Source organism: Sminthopsis crassicaudata, chromosome 2, assembly GCF_048593235.1.
Source record: "Sminthopsis crassicaudata isolate SCR6 chromosome 2, ASM4859323v1, whole genome shotgun sequence".
NCBI lineage: Eukaryota > Metazoa > Chordata > Mammalia > Dasyuromorphia > Dasyuridae > Sminthopsis > Sminthopsis crassicaudata.
This window is the reverse complement of record NC_133618.1, coordinates 422,295,567-422,316,683: the sequence shown is the minus strand read 5'-3', so window position 1 is coordinate 422,316,683 and position 21,117 is coordinate 422,295,567. Positions and strand designations below refer to the sequence as shown.

Below are 21,117 nucleotides of genomic sequence, written 5' to 3'. Positions count from 1 at the left end.
TTCATAAAGATCATATAAAGATAACAAAATTGGCATTTGGATAAGCTGTTATTGATGTCCTCTCTATTTATGTTTTGGAGGAAATAGTCATCAGTGATTTTTTTTTCCCCATTACTTCAATATCTTCTTCTATCTGAAATATTCTTGTAAAATGTTCCTTGATTTTTTCAAAATTTTTTCACTTTCGGTATAATTTTCCTTGGTGTACAAATGATGTGATCTAACTCTATTCTGGATTTTGTCTTTTTAAATATCATTTTGCTTCCCTTTATAGGACATCACAAATGGGGATAAAAGGGCTCAAATGTAATGGTTCTATTTCATTAATCATGGAAACAAATTGTTACAGAAATGCTAATAAATCTGTTCTATTTTACTTCTATTTGTTGTCCTAATTTCATGTAAGAATGTTTTTTAAGAAGGGACTTAACTGGTTTTAATGTGACTTTATATAATCTCGTTTTCCTCTCCACTGCTTTTCATTGTTTTATATGATACTGTTTGTGATCTTCCATCATATTCCTCCATAATATTTTACAAATTAATTTACTTTTTTTAAACAATGTTCTTTTCTGTTTATATGTCTCTCTGCTTAACAAGAACGTCAAATGTGTTTTAGCTAAGAAAGTTTCTGGGTTTGGCCTCCTTGTTATGGTAACTGATTTATATTAGTAAAACTTTTGCAGCAAGGTCACTAATCTCATCTTTTCCATTTCCCATTCTTAAGACATTAATAGCTTGATAGTCAAAAATCAGTTTAAAGCTGTTGCAATTGGTTGCAGGATCTTCTCAGTATCCTTTTTTCTCATTTCACATTGACCTTCGCCCAAATTAGTAAATGGTTTACCTGCATAAATGTTTTTATTTCTGATATTTTTTAAAATTAGATCCAATGTTTTCCAACTAGATCCTTAACTTTTTAAAAAATTAGATCCAAAATAGTTTATATCTCAAATCCTGAATCATAGATTTATTAATTATGTGACTTCCAGGCAAAACACTGAACTTAGCCAGAGAGAGTACTTACTTCATAGCATTGTGTGAAATGAAATAAGATAATGAATGAAAATGACTTTGCAAACATTAAAGTGATTTAAATATATGTGAGATATTTTTATTATTGTTGATATTAACACAGTCAATTCCATTTTCTTATATTATTACACTTATTATGTTGGCCCAGTGCCTTCCAAATCTCTTCTCAAAGAAAGTATTCAAATTATAAATTAATAAGACTTTTGAGCAGTCTACAAATCTTCAGTTTCTCTTCTTAAATATTAGCCATGTTTTCCAACATACTTTTTATTATCCTCCCCTTAACTCACCTTTACATTGGAATTACTGAATATTAAAGTATATCCTAACTTGAATCAAAGGAACATGTCAATTATATATATATATACATATACATATATATATATGTATATATATATAATATCTTTTCCTCAGGCAACAATGATCTTTAGTTATCTTCATCATTTATTATTATTATTTATTATTTCTTTGTGGTGATCTTAGGTAATGTAAGATGAGATAACCAAATGTGTTCCTTTCCAAAGAGAACCTAGTAGACATCCTTCCATTTAGCTACAAAATCCTGTTATCTTCCAATTTAGTTTGCAATAAAACAATAATGCTTCTATGGTTTAGTTTTTCAATCCTATGATTTGTTGGTCATTGAACCAAGATCATCTGGTCATCAATTTTAGAGTTTGAATGAATCTTAGAGGGCATTGAAACCAACAAATTCACTTTATAAATGGGGAACATGAGCCATAGAGAGATACATTTAGAATTCTAATAGTTAAGTTATAGTCACAAATAGTCTAAAACTCCATCATTTTTAGAATTCCTATTAGCTTAACATCCCAAAGCCAATTTTTCTTTTATTTTATACTATTAAGAGAAAAAGGGTAGGACTAAAAATAATTTTATTTTAGTTTTCTTTGTTCCATCAGTTCTACTGCCAAAGGATTCAGTACCTAGTTATCAACTATTGATGAGAAGCTTCTCCATATTTAACTGAATTGGTATTTAGACAAATTAATTTGGGATAACACAAAGTCTTTTCAGCTTGATAAAATCTCTGGTAGGGTTTATAATATAATTGCATAATCTTTGAGTATCCAGGGTCATCTCTATATGATCATGAGACATGTCTCCTAATTAAATTATGAATATTTCAACATTTATTGGCCATAGAGAAAGAATTGGACTATTACCCATATTTGAGAGAAAAATGTCATTTTATTACAATCAGTTACCACTTTCTCTCTTCAAATTCAACAGGAGGAAATACATTTATAATTGCCCCCTTACAAAAGTGAGGACTTGACCCTACTAAGTCTTGTTACTACCTTTCTTCACTTTCTTTTAGAATATTTCACTTTCCTATTTCTTAAACCAAGCATCCATGGGAAGGTTTGCAGAAGATACCCATGTTTCATCACAGAGATGACAGGTCAATCCTAGCCAAGTTCTAAATGATCCATATCATCCAGAAGAGTGATTTTACTCCCCTCAAGTTTTTTTTTTTCTTTTTAATTAGAACATATCATGCTGACAACCCAGGCATGATCAGACATGTGTGGAGGAGAAGAAGTCTTTAAGAAAAGGTTAGACAACCAAGTTCATATTGATATATTAAGTATTCCTCTGTCCTCTTTTCCCTATACTTTCACCCTTCTCTTCCCATTTGCTCATCTTTCCCTAGAGAAGGCAGTATGTCTTTGGCATAGTCAGAGGCATCACTCAAGCACGCCCTGTCAAGCACATCATACCAGGTGGCACATCAGGGAGCAAGCTGCCATCAGACTGATCCATTGCCCCAATGCATGGTGCTCAGCTTGGGTGATCAATCATGCATATGGGATCGTAGAACCATCACCCCTGTCAGAGCAGCCAAGAGATATTCTAATGATCCTCAGGAGGCAGGGCTGTGCTCACCTCATCATTTTTAGGGCTCTTTATCACAAGGTACCTTGAGCTTGGCTGACAGAGAGTTGTGAGTCTTTATTGCATGCAAAAAATAATCCTGAGAGTATCATAGGAAAGATGGGAAGCAGTCATTTTTGCTCTTCCTGTGGGTGAGGCAAGATATAATATTGGACTGTACTTTGAGGGATGTATACTAGACATAAAAGATAATAGATCTACATCCAGAAAGGACTTCAGATTCTATTTAGTCCAAACTTCTCATTTTTATAGATGAAGAAACTAAGACACATACAGGTAAAGTAATGTGCCCAGGATCAGGCAGGAAACAAGTATCAGAGACAGGATTTGAACCCAAGCCCTCTGATTGCCATGTGAGTGGTTTTTCCACTATATCATACTGCCCTCCCATTGAAATTTCCATCTCACTACACCCTACAACTCGGGGAGCTTATTGAGACAGTATATTCTCTGGATTCACTCACCTTATGACCATTTGCTTGTTGGGATCATAGAGTGACATGAAGAGTTCAGCATCTTCTCCAATTCGGCATACAAAGTTCCTTACAAAAACATAGAGACTGTGCGTGGGGGAGGAGGAAATCCGGGAATACATTCCATAATCTGGTTGATCCTTTGACTGCCCAACATGGAGGAAAAGAAAGAGAAGGATAAGAAAAGTTAGCTTTCTATTAAATAACAAGATGTGCAATACAACGAAATAAGCAGAAATATACAATAGAAGTCAGTATTCCCACTAAAAGATTAAAGTAAGTCATCTTAACCCCAGAGCCTCCATTTCCCCAAGGCTAATAATATTTACCCAATATTTTTTAACTAGTTGCTAAAGATGAAATAATAGCACAACTTACTGCCTATGTGACCTGTCATGTCTCTTAATTTCTCAAGGCATCAGTTTCCTCAACTCTAAAATGAGAGAGCTGAACTCCCTGAACTTGGGGGTCCCTTGCATCTCTCAATCTAAGATCCTACATGAAAGTCCATTTTTAAAAATGCATAACATTATAATCTGTGATATTAGTAGTGCAGAGATAACATTCTCCATAACTGAAAAATCCAGGCTGTTCTCTACACTAAGGAGAGCTGGCTCTTCTATTCCAAACTTAATGTATGAACTTAAACATTTCACTTTTTTCTCTTAATGTTTCCTGCTCACTAAATTGAAGGGTCGGAGGTACTAGATGTCACTCAGGTCATTCCAAATTTCATATACTATGGTCCAAAGATGAAGATGTGTTGCTCTTTCCTTTAAAATCTGGGCTTGCTTAGAGGACACAGACCATTTCTTCTTTGATGCGTTCAGTGATTTTATCTGTGGCTTCTTCATGTGCATGGAACAAGCTGATGACACTGGTTTTATCAGGATCCAAGATATTTCCATCTTCATCTCTGACAATCAGATCTAGTTCAAGGATCCTGTCAAGAAAAGATTAGATGTGAAATTTAGCAAAAGAACCAACCCCAGGTCACTTAAACTGTCTGTTTTATACAGGTATATGACAAATGAAGAGACCTTTAGCAGGTATAGAATGACACAGAATACCCTATCAAAGCTGACAGGAAACTAGCTGTAACATGAAATTCTCTCTTGACCTGATTTATTCAACTACTTCTTTGTAGAATTCTTTTATATTTTTATCATTTAATTCAATTACAGAAAGCATCCTTCTGATCATTCTAATTTTAATTATACTCACTGCTTCTGGGAAGGTAACTGAGCCATGTAGAATAAAATTCTATATTTTATGTAAAGTACTTTGTGAATGCAAAGTGGTATAGTGTATAAACAACCCAGCCTAGAGTGTCAGGAAGATCTGCTTTCAACACTTAAACATTTAGCAGTTGTCACTTAATCTGTTTGCCTCAGTTTTCTTCAAGGATAAAATGGAGATAATAATAGTATCTATCTCAGAGGATTGTTATGAGAATCAAAGAGTTGATCTTTTAAGTATTTATATATATTCAGATACTTAGTAGCTGTGTGATCCTGCTTAAGTCCTTTAAGTCATGGAGATAAATAGTAACAACTACTTGGCTGATTGTTTCCATGTAATGAGGTAATGTTTGTAAAATACTTTGTAAACTCTTTAAATGCTATATAAATAACATCTATTATCATTCAATACTAAAAAAATAATAATAATAATTTTAATAATGTAACATGATAAATAATTTAGATAAAATTGAAATTTTAAGTTAAATAATTTAAAATGATTAAATAATAATATGTAAAAAGAGATCATGATCAAAGAACAAAACAAAATTTCCTAATGAATGATAATGAACCATTTTTATATTCTGGCAGCAAAAAGTGTCAGCAATACTCAAAAAGATAGTATCTAAAACTGATATAATTATTTTTAAGTAGGGAGCTATCTCCTTCTTTTTATTGAAAATTTATCCTGGAAATCTGGGCTTCACTTCATATTAATGAAGCCCCAACTATTAGAATAAAGCACTTTCCTTCCTAGCTGTGTGACTTTGGACAAGTCACTTAATCCTAGCCTCAAAAAAAAAAAAAAAAAAAAAAAAAAAGAATAAAGCACTTTCCTAAGTTTAGCAATCTCAAATTTGAGAGAAAGAAGCATAAGGCTCACTTATACCTAGAATATATATATTAAAAAAAAAAAAAAAAAAAAAAAAAAAAAAAAGGTAGGAGGAAGAAAAAAAAATATTTTCTAATTCTGTCACTAACTTTGAGACTTTAGGCAAATCTCTTCTCTGGATATAAGGAGACCACCTTAACATTCTATAATATTGATTTCCACCTGGAATTAGTGTACTCTTCTCTCAGAGACAGCAATTAGGTGAGAACTAGAGGGTCTAGGTTCATATCTCAGCTCTGCTACTTGCTATTCATGTGACTGTTTAACCTCCTTGGGTCTAAGTTTCTTCATCTGTAAAATGAGGGGATTGAACAATGATCCTGAAGGTTCTGATTCAAAAGCTTCAATGCTCCAAATTATTTGCCAGGTCCCACTGGTGGCAATTACATGTAAAATACATACTTAGAAATGCTTAATACATTTGTGGAATTTTTATTATCGTGGCACTATTTCTTTCTATGGGACACTTTTTTTTTGCTTTTTTTGAGACTAGGCTTTCCTATTTTGCTTAGGACTTATCACGAGTTACATATTAACTCACACAAGTTTAGCAAAAAGAAATGATTAGTTTTACTTATATTGTAGCTTGGAACTAGCAAATTCAAACAATCAACCAGGCTCCGCCTCCCCTTAGAGCAGGGATTTTATACAGATACCACCCGAGCCAGAAAACAACAAGGCATTAGCCCAGAGCTGGAGGTAGAATCTCTACTTTTATGTGAGCTCCCAAATAATTCTGTCATACCATGCAATGGAAAGAATGGTAGGTTTTTAATTAGAGGACCTGAATTCAAATCCCACCTGGGCCACTTACTGTGAATATAATATTAGATAAAAGGTATTTCCTCTCTGGGCCTCAATTTCCACATCTATAAAGTAAGAGGGTCAGACTACTACTCTTACTGCTTGGTTCCCACCTCACCATCACCACTCCCTTCCCCCAGATATTCATCTTGCCCCTTGAAGGCAGCACTTATTTTAATTTTTGTCTTTGTATCTCCAGTAGCTAGCACAGTGCCTGGCTCAATAAATGTCTGTTTAATTGAAATGAACTGACTTTAAATAAATTAACTAGATGGCTTCAAAGTGACCTTCCTGTTGTAAGGAACACTTCCCACATTCTAACTTCTAAAACCATTCCAGATCTATAAAGCATGTACATCTTCAGCTGAAGAAGATAATATGCTGCAAGTAGTGATGAACTTCTTTCAGCCCTTTGATTCAGGCTATAGGGAGGTCTCTGAGGACACTTCTTCTCTCACTTCCCTAAAAGAAACTGGATGAAAATGAAAGCACAACAGGATTGCAGCCCTGAAGGAGATGGTCTGAGAGACTTCTCTTTCTCAAAAGAAATGCCAAATAGACTCTGCCAGGCAGTTGGTCTCTAGACCTTCCTATTAAGTGAACTTAACACAATTCAAGCACTAGCTATGAAGCAATACTTAAAAGTTGTTAAAGCCCCTGTTGTGAAATGGTGTGCCAACAAAATTTCCCAGATTTACTGAGCCATGCAACACCCTGCAGAGACTCTGCCTAGCTCCTAAAACCCTTTCTATCTACTTCTCTCATCACTCAAGTAAGTCAAACTGTCATTCAACCATCAATTGTGCTCACAACAGACAAAGATAGAAACATACTCTCTGACCCATTCAGGGCCCACAGAGGCTTACAGAAGAGAATACACAGGCCCAAAGTTTTCCATCACCTTTCATGCTGATGTGTTTTTTATTCTAAATTATTCCAGCTTTCCCTTTCACTGAGTGTATTTTTTTTTTTTTTTTTGCATGTGCCCATATTATTTTCCAGCATGTAGAATCAGTACATGGCAGGTGATGGAGGAAGTCAGGGGCAAGAATCAGTGGACTGAGATTCTAAATGGGGCAGAAATGCATCAAAATATCAAAAGAAAACTGCTTTCTGGATGAAAATGAATCCAAACGACTATGCTCACTAATTGTTTGGTAGGAGATTAAATGTATGCCCCAAATAGCCCAGTTAAAATTGCAATACAAGGATTTTCTCTGCTGCCACATGCCTATGGATCCCAAGGGGTGATTGTGAACTACTAGGAACATTACTGTGGACAAGAGCCATCCAAATAGAACATGGCAAACTCTCATCTAAAAATAAAATCTATATTCTCTGTCCTACAGTATGGTATGGAAAGGGGTAAGGGTAAAAGAAAGAGATAGAGAAGTAGAGAGATGGATGGACAGGGGAGATAGAGAAAGGCAAAGAGACAAAAATGAAAAAGGGAGAGAAGGAAATATAGAGGGGGGATGAGGAGAGGGGAAAAACAGAGGAGGGAATATGGGAAAAGAAAAGGAATGGGGAAGAAGGTTGAGAGGAACAGAGAAAAAAGGAGAGGGAAAGAGAAGAAGTGAGAAAAAAGAGAGAAAGAGATGGCAAGAGGACATGACAGAGAGAGGAAAGCTTGGGGAGGAGAGAGGAAAAAAAGTGGAGAGAATGAGTTAGAAAGAAAAAGAGAGACAAAGACAGACAGATAGATAGACAAAGAATGTCTAAAAACAAAGGGAAAAAATGTACCTGTTGCCATAGTCAATTTTTGAAGTGACTTTCTGCTTAAGTTCCTTCAGCTCATCTTTTGGTAGAGTTCCAGACAAAAGCTGAGACCTCCATTCCATCAGGTCATACATCATGTTCTGTACTTGGAGAAATCGCTCTTTTTTGCTAGCCTGGGAAGCAAAAAGGAACAATATTTGTTACCCACATTTCATCCACAAAGGTTACCAACTGTTCCCCACTTCCACCCCCACCTCTGGGGAGAATACAAGCCCTAGACTAATTAAGCAAATATTTAGAATGAGAACAGAAGTGTCAACACTAACAGAGCTATTCCCTTCTAACTTTGCTTCTAGCTCTCCAGATTGTCACCATGACTCTACCTTCTTGTCCTGGAACTTCCTCTCTTTCCTTGGTCCTCTTCTCCCATTGGCGAGTTTTGTACAGACCTTCCATTTTGTAGAGAGGCCATTGAACAATATTCTCCTAAATTCTTCCCCTGAATTTGCTTCTGACTTTCCAGACTTCCTCCCTATGCTCCCAAGTACTTTCTTTTCAAGTCCCTTTTATGTGTTTTCTTCCTTCATTAGAATGTAAATGCTCTGAGGGCAGGGACTAATGTCTTTCTTTTCCTTCTATTTGTGTCCCTCGTACTTAGAGTAGTACCTGGCACATAGTAATGCTTAATAAATTTTTGATAATTGACTAACTGGTGTTCACAGGTACCCTAGCATAACTATTTAGGGCAGAATGTGTAAACATAAAATAATGGTCATAATATACAAAGTTAGGTTTACCAAGCAGCTCTCTACAAGATGGGGATAGGATTGTAAACACCTGACCATGAGTTACATGATGAGTTAGATTGCTAATATAAAGTCTTTCCAAAACTCCCAGCTACCTGCAACAGGTTTAAATTTTCAACTTATTACTGAATCATGGGTCATGAAAATCCTGGTTTTCAAAGGTATTTGATGTCTCTCTAGATTAGGGATTCTTTAACCTAAGTTCTATGAATACTTGTTGTTTTAATATATTTCAATAACTCAATTTTAATATATTTTCTTTTATATTCCTAGGTATTTATTTCATGTATTAAAAATATTTTGACATCACCAAAGATGTTTATAGGCTTCAGCAGACTGACCAAAAGGAACCCTGATCTAGATACGATCCATACCAAACATGGCTATGATATTAAGCTTCCCAAATACCACTACCATACTGTTGTCTTCTCCATAATAGCTCACACGTGCATAGGTTTCCAATGCCATTAGCAAAGGCACAGAATCAGCCTGGGAGTCCAGATAGTGCAGGCAAAGCATGCACACACACACACACACACACACACACACACACACACACACACACACTCAACATTCTATTTCACCCAATTTTTTGTGATCACATTGGGGCTGATTACATTTTATCCCCAAGGAAGCATACCTTCCTACTACTTCCTAGCTCCCCAACCTGCTGCAACAAGAGGCTAAATGCATTTGGTTTCTTTTAGATTTGCAGCTTAATTTCTTTGGGCCTACAGACAATGTAAGCAGTTGCTAAATTTTATAGTTGCTTTATTTATTAAAAAAAAAAAAAAAAAAAAAAAAAAGGAAGAAATGTTTTCTCTAGAGGCTACCTATAATGAAAAAGTACATTGAAGCTAGAAATTTTTATTCCAATCCCACAGAGACTGAGCATTAGTCTCTGCCCTTTGGCCAAATTATTTCCTCATTTAAGCCTTAAAAAAAAAAAAAAAAAAAAAAAAGATTCCTGAAATCACCAAAGCTTAATTCCAAGTCTAGATTCAATTTCCTTAGATAAGCCTGAACACCATCAGTAAGTATGTGTCTGCCATAGGGGAGCAAGTCTCACCACATACAGCTGCTTCCAGATGCTGCCCCACTCCCAAAGCGTTGTTGTTACTTCTTGTGCCAGGGGAAGCTCAGCAGGAATAATGTTCTCGGTATTTCTAGGGGTGAGGGGTATGGGGAGAGGGAGAGGGAGGGAAAGAAAACACACCAAGAATTTCAGGTTTAGGATGTTAACAGGATTAAAAAACAAGCAAATCGTTAGAGAACTCACAGCAGCTCAGAGCTTCTTGAGTCTGAGCCATTTGCAATAGCCATGCTAATTACATTATGCAAATTCGAGGAGCTTCCCTTTCTAAATCACTGCCCTCACTAGGGTGGACTTTTCATGCTCCTTACTGAAGATTAATCTTCAAATGAATACACTTTGACAGGATTTGTCTAAAAAATGCTTGATCCTGGAACATTCCCGAGCCCAGTACTCCCACAGGAATCAAAGATCTGAACAGGAATAAGTTAGTATTATACCTTCAGACTAGGAAAAGATAAAAAATCACAGTAATTGACAAAAAAGAAAAGAAAAAAGAACAACCTGGAATATTATGGAGTTAAAATACATTTCCTTTCAAAATGATTTGACAATGAGTGATATTCAAGTCTGCTAAGGCCAAAGATAAGCCACTTCACTGCCCACCAACAAAATAGAGATACCTTCTTTTCTCAATTGTAACTTCTTTGATGTGAATAAAGGATCTTGGAAATATCCCCTGTTGGAAACAAAAAGAATTATTTTTTAGAATATATGTCACTATCTAAATGGTTTACCTTAAATCTTCATGTTCTCAGGACATAAGGTTCAAGTCCTGATTTGGTTTTCCTTTAAATGAAATTAACAATCAGACAATGTCAGAGAAAGGAAGAAGGTATTTCTGCCAGGTGATAGTCCGCATTTCAATTTAGAATCAATATGTATTCCTTGTCCCAAAGATCTCTGCATCACTGAAGGCACCAGAGGATGCCCTTCATAAAGCAATTGGGGAGGCGAGGGGAAGGAAAGGAGAGAGAAAGGGAGGGAGAGGGAAAGGGAGGAAGAGGGAGGGAGAGGGAGGGAGATGGAGGGAGAAGCAAGGAGAGGGAAGGAGAGGAGGGAGAGGGAGGGAGAGGAAGAGAGAAGGAGGGAGAAGGAGGGAGGAGGAAGAAGAGGAAGAGAGAGGGAGGGAAAGGGAGGAAGAGGGAGGGAGGAGGAGGAAGAGGAAGGGAGGAAAGAGGGGGAGGAGGGGGGGAAAGAGAGAGGGAGGAAGAGGGAAGGAGAGAGAGAAAGAGAGAGAGAGAGAGAGAAAGAAGGAGGAAGGGAGAGACGGAGAAGTGGGGAAAAGACCAGAAGGGGAGGAACAAGGAAATAGCAAAAGCAATATTCTTTCCCCTTGAGAATTAGAGTAGATGGTCCACTTCAGCTGCAGAAACCTAGTGCAGCCTGGTGCAGACACTGCATTGGTGCAAGGATCCACAGGGAGTCCAAACTATAATTTTATGCCAAGTGGGTCTAGTGTTTATGGAAAGTATGGCAATTCAAAAAGACAAGTTCGAAGGAAACATTGAGGTCAACTAGTTTGACGCCTTCATTCTACACAACTGAACACCAGAAAAGTGAAATAGCCAAAATTAGTCTGATAGTGAGTGGGAAAACTAGAATTCATACATCAATTTTCTAACTCCATGTAGAGAATTCATTCCACTATATCACACTATATTGACTCTCCAACTATTCTACTGAGATCATTGGCTTCTAAATTGCTTCTTTCACACAAAGGCTTTTTGGGACAAGAGATGAAGAAAGAGAGGAAAGATATGGAATGATGTCAATCACCAAATCATGTTTTTGAAGATTAAGTCTGATCCCTCATATGTGGATATTTCAAAGTTTAAACTGGTTTTCATACTAAAAAATCCCTCTCTGGATGTCAGATTAATTTGGGATAGAAACATCTCAACAAAGATTTATTCGAGTTATGTTTTTAGAGCTCAGAATAAGATAGGGATACTTCCCCAAAAGGCCTATCAGGAAGGAAGATGAAAACATTTTTTTTCTTCCTCCATCAACTTGGTTTAGCTTACAGGAGACACACTAGATGCCATGCCAAGTTAAATAATGATCCTAACAAGTGAAAATATTTAAAGTAGTCCTGAAAGCAGTATGGAGAAAGAACTGGCCTTTTTTTAAAGAGACATGGATTATTGTCCCAGCTCTGCCACTGACTGCATATAGCATAACCTTGAACAAATCAGTTCTATTTATTGGGGCTTCTATTTATTTTATTAAATAAAGGAATGGGACTAGTCAGGGATTCTTGGACTTTGTGAATAGGTGAATGTGTATTTGCTTTGGCAGTCTTATAAAGTCTATAGAGCCCTTCTCAGAATAATGTTTTTAAACCTACAATAAAATATGTAGAATTTCAAGAGAGACAAATTACACTGAAATACATTTATAAAAAAAAATTTTTTTTTAATTAATGGACCCCAAAAACTGCTAAACTCTAACATTCTAATCTAATCAATACAAACATGAAACAATGCACATTACCTCTAACATTTTGTATTTCATCAGGTATCCCTTGTACCAATCTAAAAGAAAAAAAAAGAAAAAGAATGAAAAAAAATTTCCATAATATTCTGACAAGTGTTTTAGAAATAGACCAAAAAGCTCTTTAAAACACCTTTGAACTTAAAGTTATTAAGAAGGTATAGACATAAAATGTTTGTGGCAGCCCTTTTTGTTGTAGCTAGAAACTGGAAGATGAATGGATGTCCATCAGTTGGAGAATGGTTGGATAAATTGTGGTATATGAAGGTTATGGAATATTATTGCTCTGTAAGAAATGACCAGCAGGAGGAATACAGAGAGGCCTGGAGAGACTTAAACCAACTGATGCTGAGTGAAATGAGCAGAACCAGAAGATCACTGTACACTTCAACAACAATACTGTATGAGGATGTATTCTGATGGAAGTGGAAATCTTCAACATAAAGAAGATCCAACTCACTTCCAGTTGATCAATGATGGACAGAGGTAGCTACACCCAGAGAAGAAACACTGGAAAGTGAATGTAAATTGTTAGCACTAATATCTGTCTGCCCAGGTTGCATGTACCTTCGGATTCTAATGTTTATTGTGCAACAAGAAAATGATATTCACACACATGTATTGTACCTAGACTATATTGTAACACATGTAAAATGTATGGTATTGCCTGTCGTCGGGGGGAGGGAATAGAGGGAGGGGGGGTAATTTGGAAAAATGAATACAAAAATTAAAAAAAAAAAAAAAAAAAAAAAAAAAGAAGGTATAGACATTACAGAAAATGTTCTGAAATATGGTTGTCTATTCTAGAGTAACTGATATTAAATCTCATGGACAAATGCCAAAACTTAAATAATGGATAAATTAGAGAGTGGTGATAACAAATTAGAGAGTAGTGATTGTTGCTATCACTTCCCTACTATCCTTTTTTTTTTTTTTTTTTTTTTTTTTTTTTTTTTTTTGCCTTTTGTTCAGAGGTATTCAAGATTAAGTTGCAGTCTCACAATCACAAAACAATTAAGTGTCTGAGGCTAGATTTGAATTTAGATCCTCCTGATTTCAGGGCCAGTGTTCTATCTACTGCATTCCCTTTCACAGCCACTTGCTTCTCCCCATTCCTGCTCATATACAAGCTTTTTACTAGGACTTCTTAAGTCCAACCTGATAGCCTTGCCTCCCAGTTACTCCCTTCTGTAATTATGTAATTCATCTTGTTTGATAGACATAAAGAAGGAGAAGGGAGAAACCAGAAAATCCTATGTATACTGTCACGTGTTTTTCCAAACATATTACCTCATCATCAGTTGCCACAGCTTCTGGTAGCTCCTAGCAGTTAGAAAAGTCACAGATTCTGTGTTGGGTTCTCATCCAAGTACCCAACCAGAGAAGCTTATCATCTACCTAATCCTAGTACAATGAATTTTTTTAGCTGTAGTAACTCTCAAGGAGCATTTGATAAGTTATAGTGATTACCAGTTATGTCCTCAGAAAGAGATAGTAACACATCTATAAAGTTATATATCTTTTATTTATTAACATATTGGAGTACAATGATGTTAGGAATATTAAAAAAAAATGTGCTCCTTACTATCAAGAAATTTACAGTCTAGTTGGAAAAACAAGCTATATAAATGTAACGTGCTCTCCTGGCAGTTACAATTACTAGTCTGTCCTAGACCCACCAGAGTACCTTTGACCACTGTCCTTTGCAGTGTGAACTCTACCTGGCTCGCCTCCTCTGAGGCCTTCTAAGGTCTCTGGCCACAATCTCTTGAATCTATAGCTTAATAACCGGTAGCGCACTCAAGAACAACCACGTGTAATCTTAAAAGCCTTTATTATACCTACTCACATAATGCCCTAACTGATGCCCTGCCTTGTTGGTTCCCGAGTGAACACCTGGTCAGAAGACCCATGTGTTCACTACCAAAACCCTTACCTCTTTTGGCTACCCATCTTGGCTTGGCCACCCAGGCTGGGGAGCGAGGGTGAACAGCAGGAGGTTAAAGAGGGCGGTTGCTGCCTGCAGTGGGCTTACATAGGGCCTGTGAGGTCACACACACAGCCAATCAGCGAGAGAGTCACCCATTACGAAACTATCTCAATATGGCCAGGATCCCGCCCAAGGGCAGTCCTAATACTTCTGGGCCTCAATCTCCCGATGCACTGTGTCCGCCCATTTAAAGGGCCCTTACATATAAACATGAACAAAATTAGAAAAAATATAAAATCATTTCAAAAATATATGCTAAAGAAAAGAGATTACTAGGATGAAGGGAATTAGGAAAGGCTTAGTGGGAAAGATATGGCTTTTTCAGGCAGAGCTCTGAAAGTATGAATAAAATTTAGATAGAAGGAAAAATTATTCCACTTGAAGAAACACCACAAACAAAAACTTCAGAATGAGCATGGAATATCCTGAAGATAGGGAGGAGAATTCTTTGGCAGATATCATTCTTCTGAATGAGAAGAGGCTGGAAAGCAGTCTGGGACCAGATTGTAAGAGAAAACTAAATGTCAGTCTAAGGAATTTGGATTTTATTCTGTAACAAGGTTCTGTAACAAGGAAAGGGCATTAAAAAAGCATCATATTAGGAAATGACTTTGGTAAAGATATATATTACCTTAAGCTTAGTTTACTACAACAGCCTCCATTAATGGCAGATGATTCAAGAAGCCTCACTTAAGTAAATGCTTATTTGGGGCAAGGAACTGAGCAAAGTGCTAAGGCTACAAAAACAAAGTGGGAACAGTCTCTGCCCTAAAGGAGATTGCATTCTACTAAAGAGGATGAGTATATTCAAATTATGTTAAAAGTAAAGAACTCAAAAGGACCAGGAGTTGGAGCATTCTGAAAGACCTCATGTAGAGGCTTCCAAGTTCCTTAGAGGCTAGAAGAAGATACTGTTGATGCAAATTGGAAAGTCTACAAGAGGAGTGGGTTTCATAGAGATTTGAACATGTTGATTTTGAGTTATCTTCAGAACATCCTTCTTCCATTCTCTAAGGTTTCTTTGTATCATCCTTGATATCCTGCATCACCCTGACGGTCCCTTACCCCACTGAGTCAATTACTTATCAAGTCATGATCATTCCACCTCCACAAAATTTCTCACACATTTGTCCCCTTTCCTCTACTTTACTACCATAATTCAGGTCCCTATCACCTCTTGCCTTGATTATTGAAACAGTTGCTTCCTGATTATTCTCTCTCCTCAAATCTTAGCACTCAAGTCCATCCTATATCCTCAAATACAGGCTATGTCACTCCTCTCCTCATTCAACTCTTCTGGATTTTTATTGCTTGCATAGGCTGTCCTTCATGCAGAAATTCACTCCTTACTGATGCTGAGTAAAATGAACAGAACCAGGATATCATAATAGATGGCAACAGCAAGATTATATGATGATCAATTCTGATGGATGTGGCTCTTTTCAGCAGTGAGATGATGGAGGCCAGTTCTAATGATCTTGTGATGAAGAGAGCCATCTATACCAAGAAAAAGGACTGTGGGAACTGAGTATGGATCATAACATAGCATTTTCACTCTTTTTGTTTTTGTTTCTTATATTTTTTTCCCTTTTGATCTGATTTTCTTGCACAGCAAAATAGTTGTATAAATATGTATACATATAATGGATTTAACATATATTTTAACATGTTTAACATATATTGGATTACTTGCCATCTAGGGGAGAGGATAAGGGGAAGAAGGGAAAATTTGGGACACAAGGTTTTGCAAGGGTCAATGTTGAAAAATTATTCATGCATATGTTTTGAAAATATAAGGCTTTAATATAAAATAAGAAACCCACTCCTTCCTCAGCTCTGCCTCATAGACTCTCTCTTCTTGAAAGGTGAAGCTTAAGCACCATCTTGTACATGAAGCCTTTCCTGATGCCACAAACACACAGTTACACACAATCACCACCATCACCACTATCAGCACCACCAGCACTACCACCACTACCACCTTTCCAAACTACCAAACTATTTTATTTTTATTTAGATTCATTCTCACCCTTCTTATACATGTTTTTGTTATCTTCCCTGTTGGATGAGAATAGAGTTTGCTTAATTTTTCATATTAATACCCCCCCAGAGCCAAGTACAGTACCTTGAACACATTAGGCACTTAATAAATGCTAGCTGATTGATGACTGAAGGATTAGGAAGGTATCTGATCTTGACTAAAGGCCAGAAGCTCTAGGTTCCATACTACCATCACCACCAGTAGCAATAGCAACAAATATTAATAAGCACCTACATTTTGTAAGGCATTATAGAAAAAATTGGGAATACAAAGAAAAAGTCAAAATATCTACCCTCACTGAACTTAAGTCTAACAGGAAAAAAAATGCAAACAACTATGTACATGCAGGATTTTTATGATATAAATTAGAGGTAATCTCAGAGCACAAGTACTAGCAGTAAAGGGAAGCAAAGAAAGAAAGAACCAGGAATAACCTCCTGCAGAAGATGGGATTTGAGCTGAGTCTTAAAGGAAATTGGGAGGCATAAGGGGTGAGGAGGAAAAACATTTCAGGATCCAGGAATGAAAGACAGCCAGTGAAAACACATAGAGACAAGAGATTGAATGTCTTATAGGAGAAATTGCTTTGATAGTGGACTGATGTGGGGTAGTTAACTTCCTCGCTATCTCCAGAGATGGCTAAAATAATTGTCTGTATCTAATAAAATGGGTGTAATCCTGAGAGCACTGGTTTTGTATACAGCCAATATTAATGAACACTCTGACTTGAAAAGCCTTTGAAATTATTCAAGCAGATCCAAATGCTAGCATTCATCATTTTAGTAAATAAAATGCATCTGTCAGGAGCCTCTTTACCATAACCTCATTACTAGGATGACAGATTGTTGTTTAAATATGTCCATAACAAATGGGCAACCCAAAACAACTTAAAATGTGACCACCCAGCTGGCTCATTATTATGTAGAGTGGACACATACTACAGAAATCTCAGAAGCCCAGTATAAATGCAAGCTGTTTGCCCAATCCCCTATCAACTAGAAATTGTAAAAAACACCCCTGTCTTCCATTTATCTTATAGATACCTCAATTTGGTAATAGTATGCTTATATTCAGAATTCCACCAATCAGACTTATCTTCTACTCATATCTTAGGGCTCAGGGCTGCCCATATCCACCAAGAGTATGAACAACTGTCAGGGAAACAAACTCTGCCCCAGATTAAGTTATTCCTGGAGCTTTTAATTCACAGCCTTTTTTTTTTTTTTTTTTGGTTTAAGACCTTGGTTTCAGAAATTGTTTGGCTACCCAGGACAATTCCAGACCTGGCCCATTTTCAAGGCTTTTTCTTATGTCTTGGTGTATTCCGTAGCCTAGCATATACAATTGACAGGTAAATAGGAAGGCAGGGGAACTGCCTTTAAGTCTAAGGGGCTTGGCAGTTTGCAATGATAAAACAGCTGTTCTATTGGTCACTAAATAAGAAAAGGTAAAATTCAGTGATGGACAGGTGGGTGGCTTGCTGGATAGAGCACTAGGAAGACAGATGTTCAAATCCAACCTCAGGCACTTCCTAACAATGTGAAACTAGGCAAGTCACTCCATTTGCCTCAGTTTCCTTATCTGTAAAATGAGTTGAGAAGGAAATGGCAAACTGCTGAGGTATCTTAGCTGAGAAAAAGGGTCACAAAGAATAGGACATGATTACAAGAACTCAACAATACAACCACCATTAAAATCTCTTCCCTTGGATCACTGTGAATTGCTTCAGAATTCTTTTTTTTTTATTGTTTTTAGTGAGGAATGGGGAGAAGAGAGGTTTAACCCATCCTCCAACCCTGCTACACCTAAGCATTAAGCAATTTTGCTCTTGGGTACCAAAAGAAAAAAGTGAAAGCTTCTTCAGGGACTTAACTCCAGTTCTGAATCCAGAGTTGATGGAAGTCTTGATAGGAAAGGAGTGGGCACAATGCCTCAGTTTTTGGGTCCTGTCACTGTCAAATAACATTAAATCTCTCTAATGCTAAAAATATTACAATAGATGCTATAGGATAACAACAGAAAATAGCTCTCACATGCCTTATGATTAGAAGCAAGGCCAGTTTCAAAGAATACCAACCCCTTACCTCCACAGGTTTCCTGGATCCGCACCACATCGCCAATCTGTAGGGAGAGCTGGGGAGCTCCATTGCCTCGAAAGTTATATATGGCTACAAAATAAAAAGGAAGACAAGGATAGATATAGATTAGAACTCATAGAGAACAGGCCATGCTCCAGCAATAGTCATTGAATCATAGATAGGACCATGAGATCACAGATTTAGAACCAAAAGGGTTCCAATACCCAATTCCAATTCATTTTACAGACGAGGAAAATGAGGCTAAAAGAGACAAAACTCATGGTGTTTAGAATTCCTAGCCTTCAACAACATGCCTCAAATGCAGTCTATCTGGAACCTCCTCACCCTAGAATAGCCCTCCACTCCTGAATGGAATATATCTCTTGCTCTCCTTCTACTCTTTCTCTTATTGTAATTATTCCCCTTCTTCCCCTTTCAAAAGTAAGCCCTCTCTCTTTATTTTAAAGCTTGAATATATATATATACTTAGTATTTATAAATGTGCCTGGCAAATAGTAAATGTTTAATAAATGTTGTGGGGGGTTTTTGCTGCAAATTGAAGACGGATCTTGGAGTTAAAAGAGCAACAAATAGGGGCAGCTAGGTGGTGCAGTGCATAGAGCACCAGCCCTGAAGTCAGAAGGACCTGAGTTCAAATTCTAGCTGGGTGACCCTGGGTGGGCCCAACTGCCCCAGCCAAATGGATCTGAAATCTCAAAAATCAAGTTGAGTCAGTTAACTAGCATTTATTAAGCCTCTACTGTAATAAACACTTGGGATACAAAGGAAGGTAAAATGAAACAAAAATATTCCTTGTCTCAAGAACTCATAGTGGATGTGATGGAAACTACATGCAAACAATTATGTAGAGAAGGTTGAGAAGAAACATTTATTAAGCACCTACTAGGTGTCAGGGACTGTTATACATAGCTCACACAGTGCAAGGCAATATTTGATGTCAGGTCTTTCTGAGTACAGGTATAGCAGGTACAGCATTCTAACCACTGCACCAGGTAGCTGCCTATGTTCAAACAAAATATATAAGGGATAAATTGAGGGGTAGTCTCAGAGGGAAGGCCTTAGCATTAAGAGGGATTGGGAAAGGTGTTTTGCAAAAAGTAGAATTTTAGTTAAGACTTAAAGGAAACCAGGGAAAGTCAGGAGTCAGAAATGAAAAGCAAGAGTATGCTGAGCATGGAAATCCCCCAACAAAAACAGTGTTCTATTAGAACAACAAGGAAGCTAATACTAGTGGATAGCAGAGGAAGTAAAGAGGAATAAGGTATAAGGAGAGTGGAAAGATTGGGGAGGGCCAGATTATGAAGGGTTTTGAATGTCAAAAGATTTTGTATTCAATATGGAAATTATAGAGAACCACTGAATTTTATGGGAGAAGGGGATGGGAGAATACCTGAACTTTGGAAGAGCAATTTGACAGATGCCTGGGGGATAGACCTGAGTAGTAAGAGAACTGAACAAGGAGAACAACCAGCTAGAATTTTGCTAGAATCCAAACATGAGGTAATTATGGACTGTTTTACTGGGGTATTAAGAAAGATATAAACAGAAGGATTTGACAGTTGATTAAATATGGGGAAGGGGAGAGGAGAAAGCTGAGTAAAGAATGACTCCTAAATTGAAAGCCTGGATGACTAGGAGGACTTTAACAGTCATAGATAAGTTAGGAAGGTGGTAGGGGAAAAGACAATGAGTTTATATTTGGGCATAGTAAATTTAAAATATCTTGGGAATATCCAGTTCAAAATGTCCAATAATGTTGCAAAAAATTACCCATGCATATGTACTGTCAAAAAAAAATTATAATTATAAAATTAATTTAAAAAAAAAAAGAATAAAACAGAACACCATTGCTATGGTTTTGGGGGAGGGGCCTGGAGTGGAAGAATTAGGAAGCTTGCCTACAGGCATGAGAACATATAGAATTTTTCTATAAACCTCCTCCAGGGCTCAGTATCTCTGAGGAATTCTACAATCTAATAGAAAGGATTAAAATACTCAAATGGATCTGAGATCTCAAAAATCAAGTTGAGTCAGTTAACTAGTATTTATTAAGCCCCTACTGCAATAAACATTTGGGATACAAAGAAAGGTAAAATGAAACAAAAATATTCCTTGTCTACTCTAACACATCCAAAGATGTGTTAGAGATGTTAGACTGGAGATCAGGAGAAAGGATATAGCTGGATAAATAGAACTGAGAATCATTGCATAAAAATGATAATTGAATCTATAAAGTTGATGAAATCACCAAATAGATTATTATAGAGGGAGAAGAGAAGAGGACCCAGAACAGAAACATAGGGAAGCCCTAACATTACTGGATGTGACCTGGATTAAAATGCAACAAAGAAGATTGAGGAGTGATCAGATGAGTATGAAAAAAAGAAGAAAACAGTGTCATGAAGGCTTAGAAAAAAAATATCAAGGAAGAAGATTGACAGGATTAAAGGGTACAAAGAAGTGATGAAGGATAAGGTATGAGAAAGGGTCATTAGGTTTAGAAACTAA

The 21,117-nt window shown here is 36.8% G+C and overlaps 1 protein-coding gene across 1 annotated transcript in view; it reads right to left on the bottom strand.

Moving 5' to 3' along the window:
- DOCK2 (dedicator of cytokinesis 2) overlaps positions 1-21,117 on the bottom strand; it is a 491,936-nt gene that overhangs the window by 440,411 nt on the left and 30,408 nt on the right. The window contains 7 exon segments of the mRNA XM_074292033.1: positions 3,420-3,574; positions 4,236-4,371; positions 8,109-8,257; positions 9,960-10,056; positions 10,607-10,662; positions 12,480-12,520; positions 18,595-18,678. Coding sequence (XP_074148134.1) covers positions 3,420-3,574; positions 4,236-4,371; positions 8,109-8,257; positions 9,960-10,056; positions 10,607-10,662; positions 12,480-12,520; positions 18,595-18,678 — 718 coding nt within the window.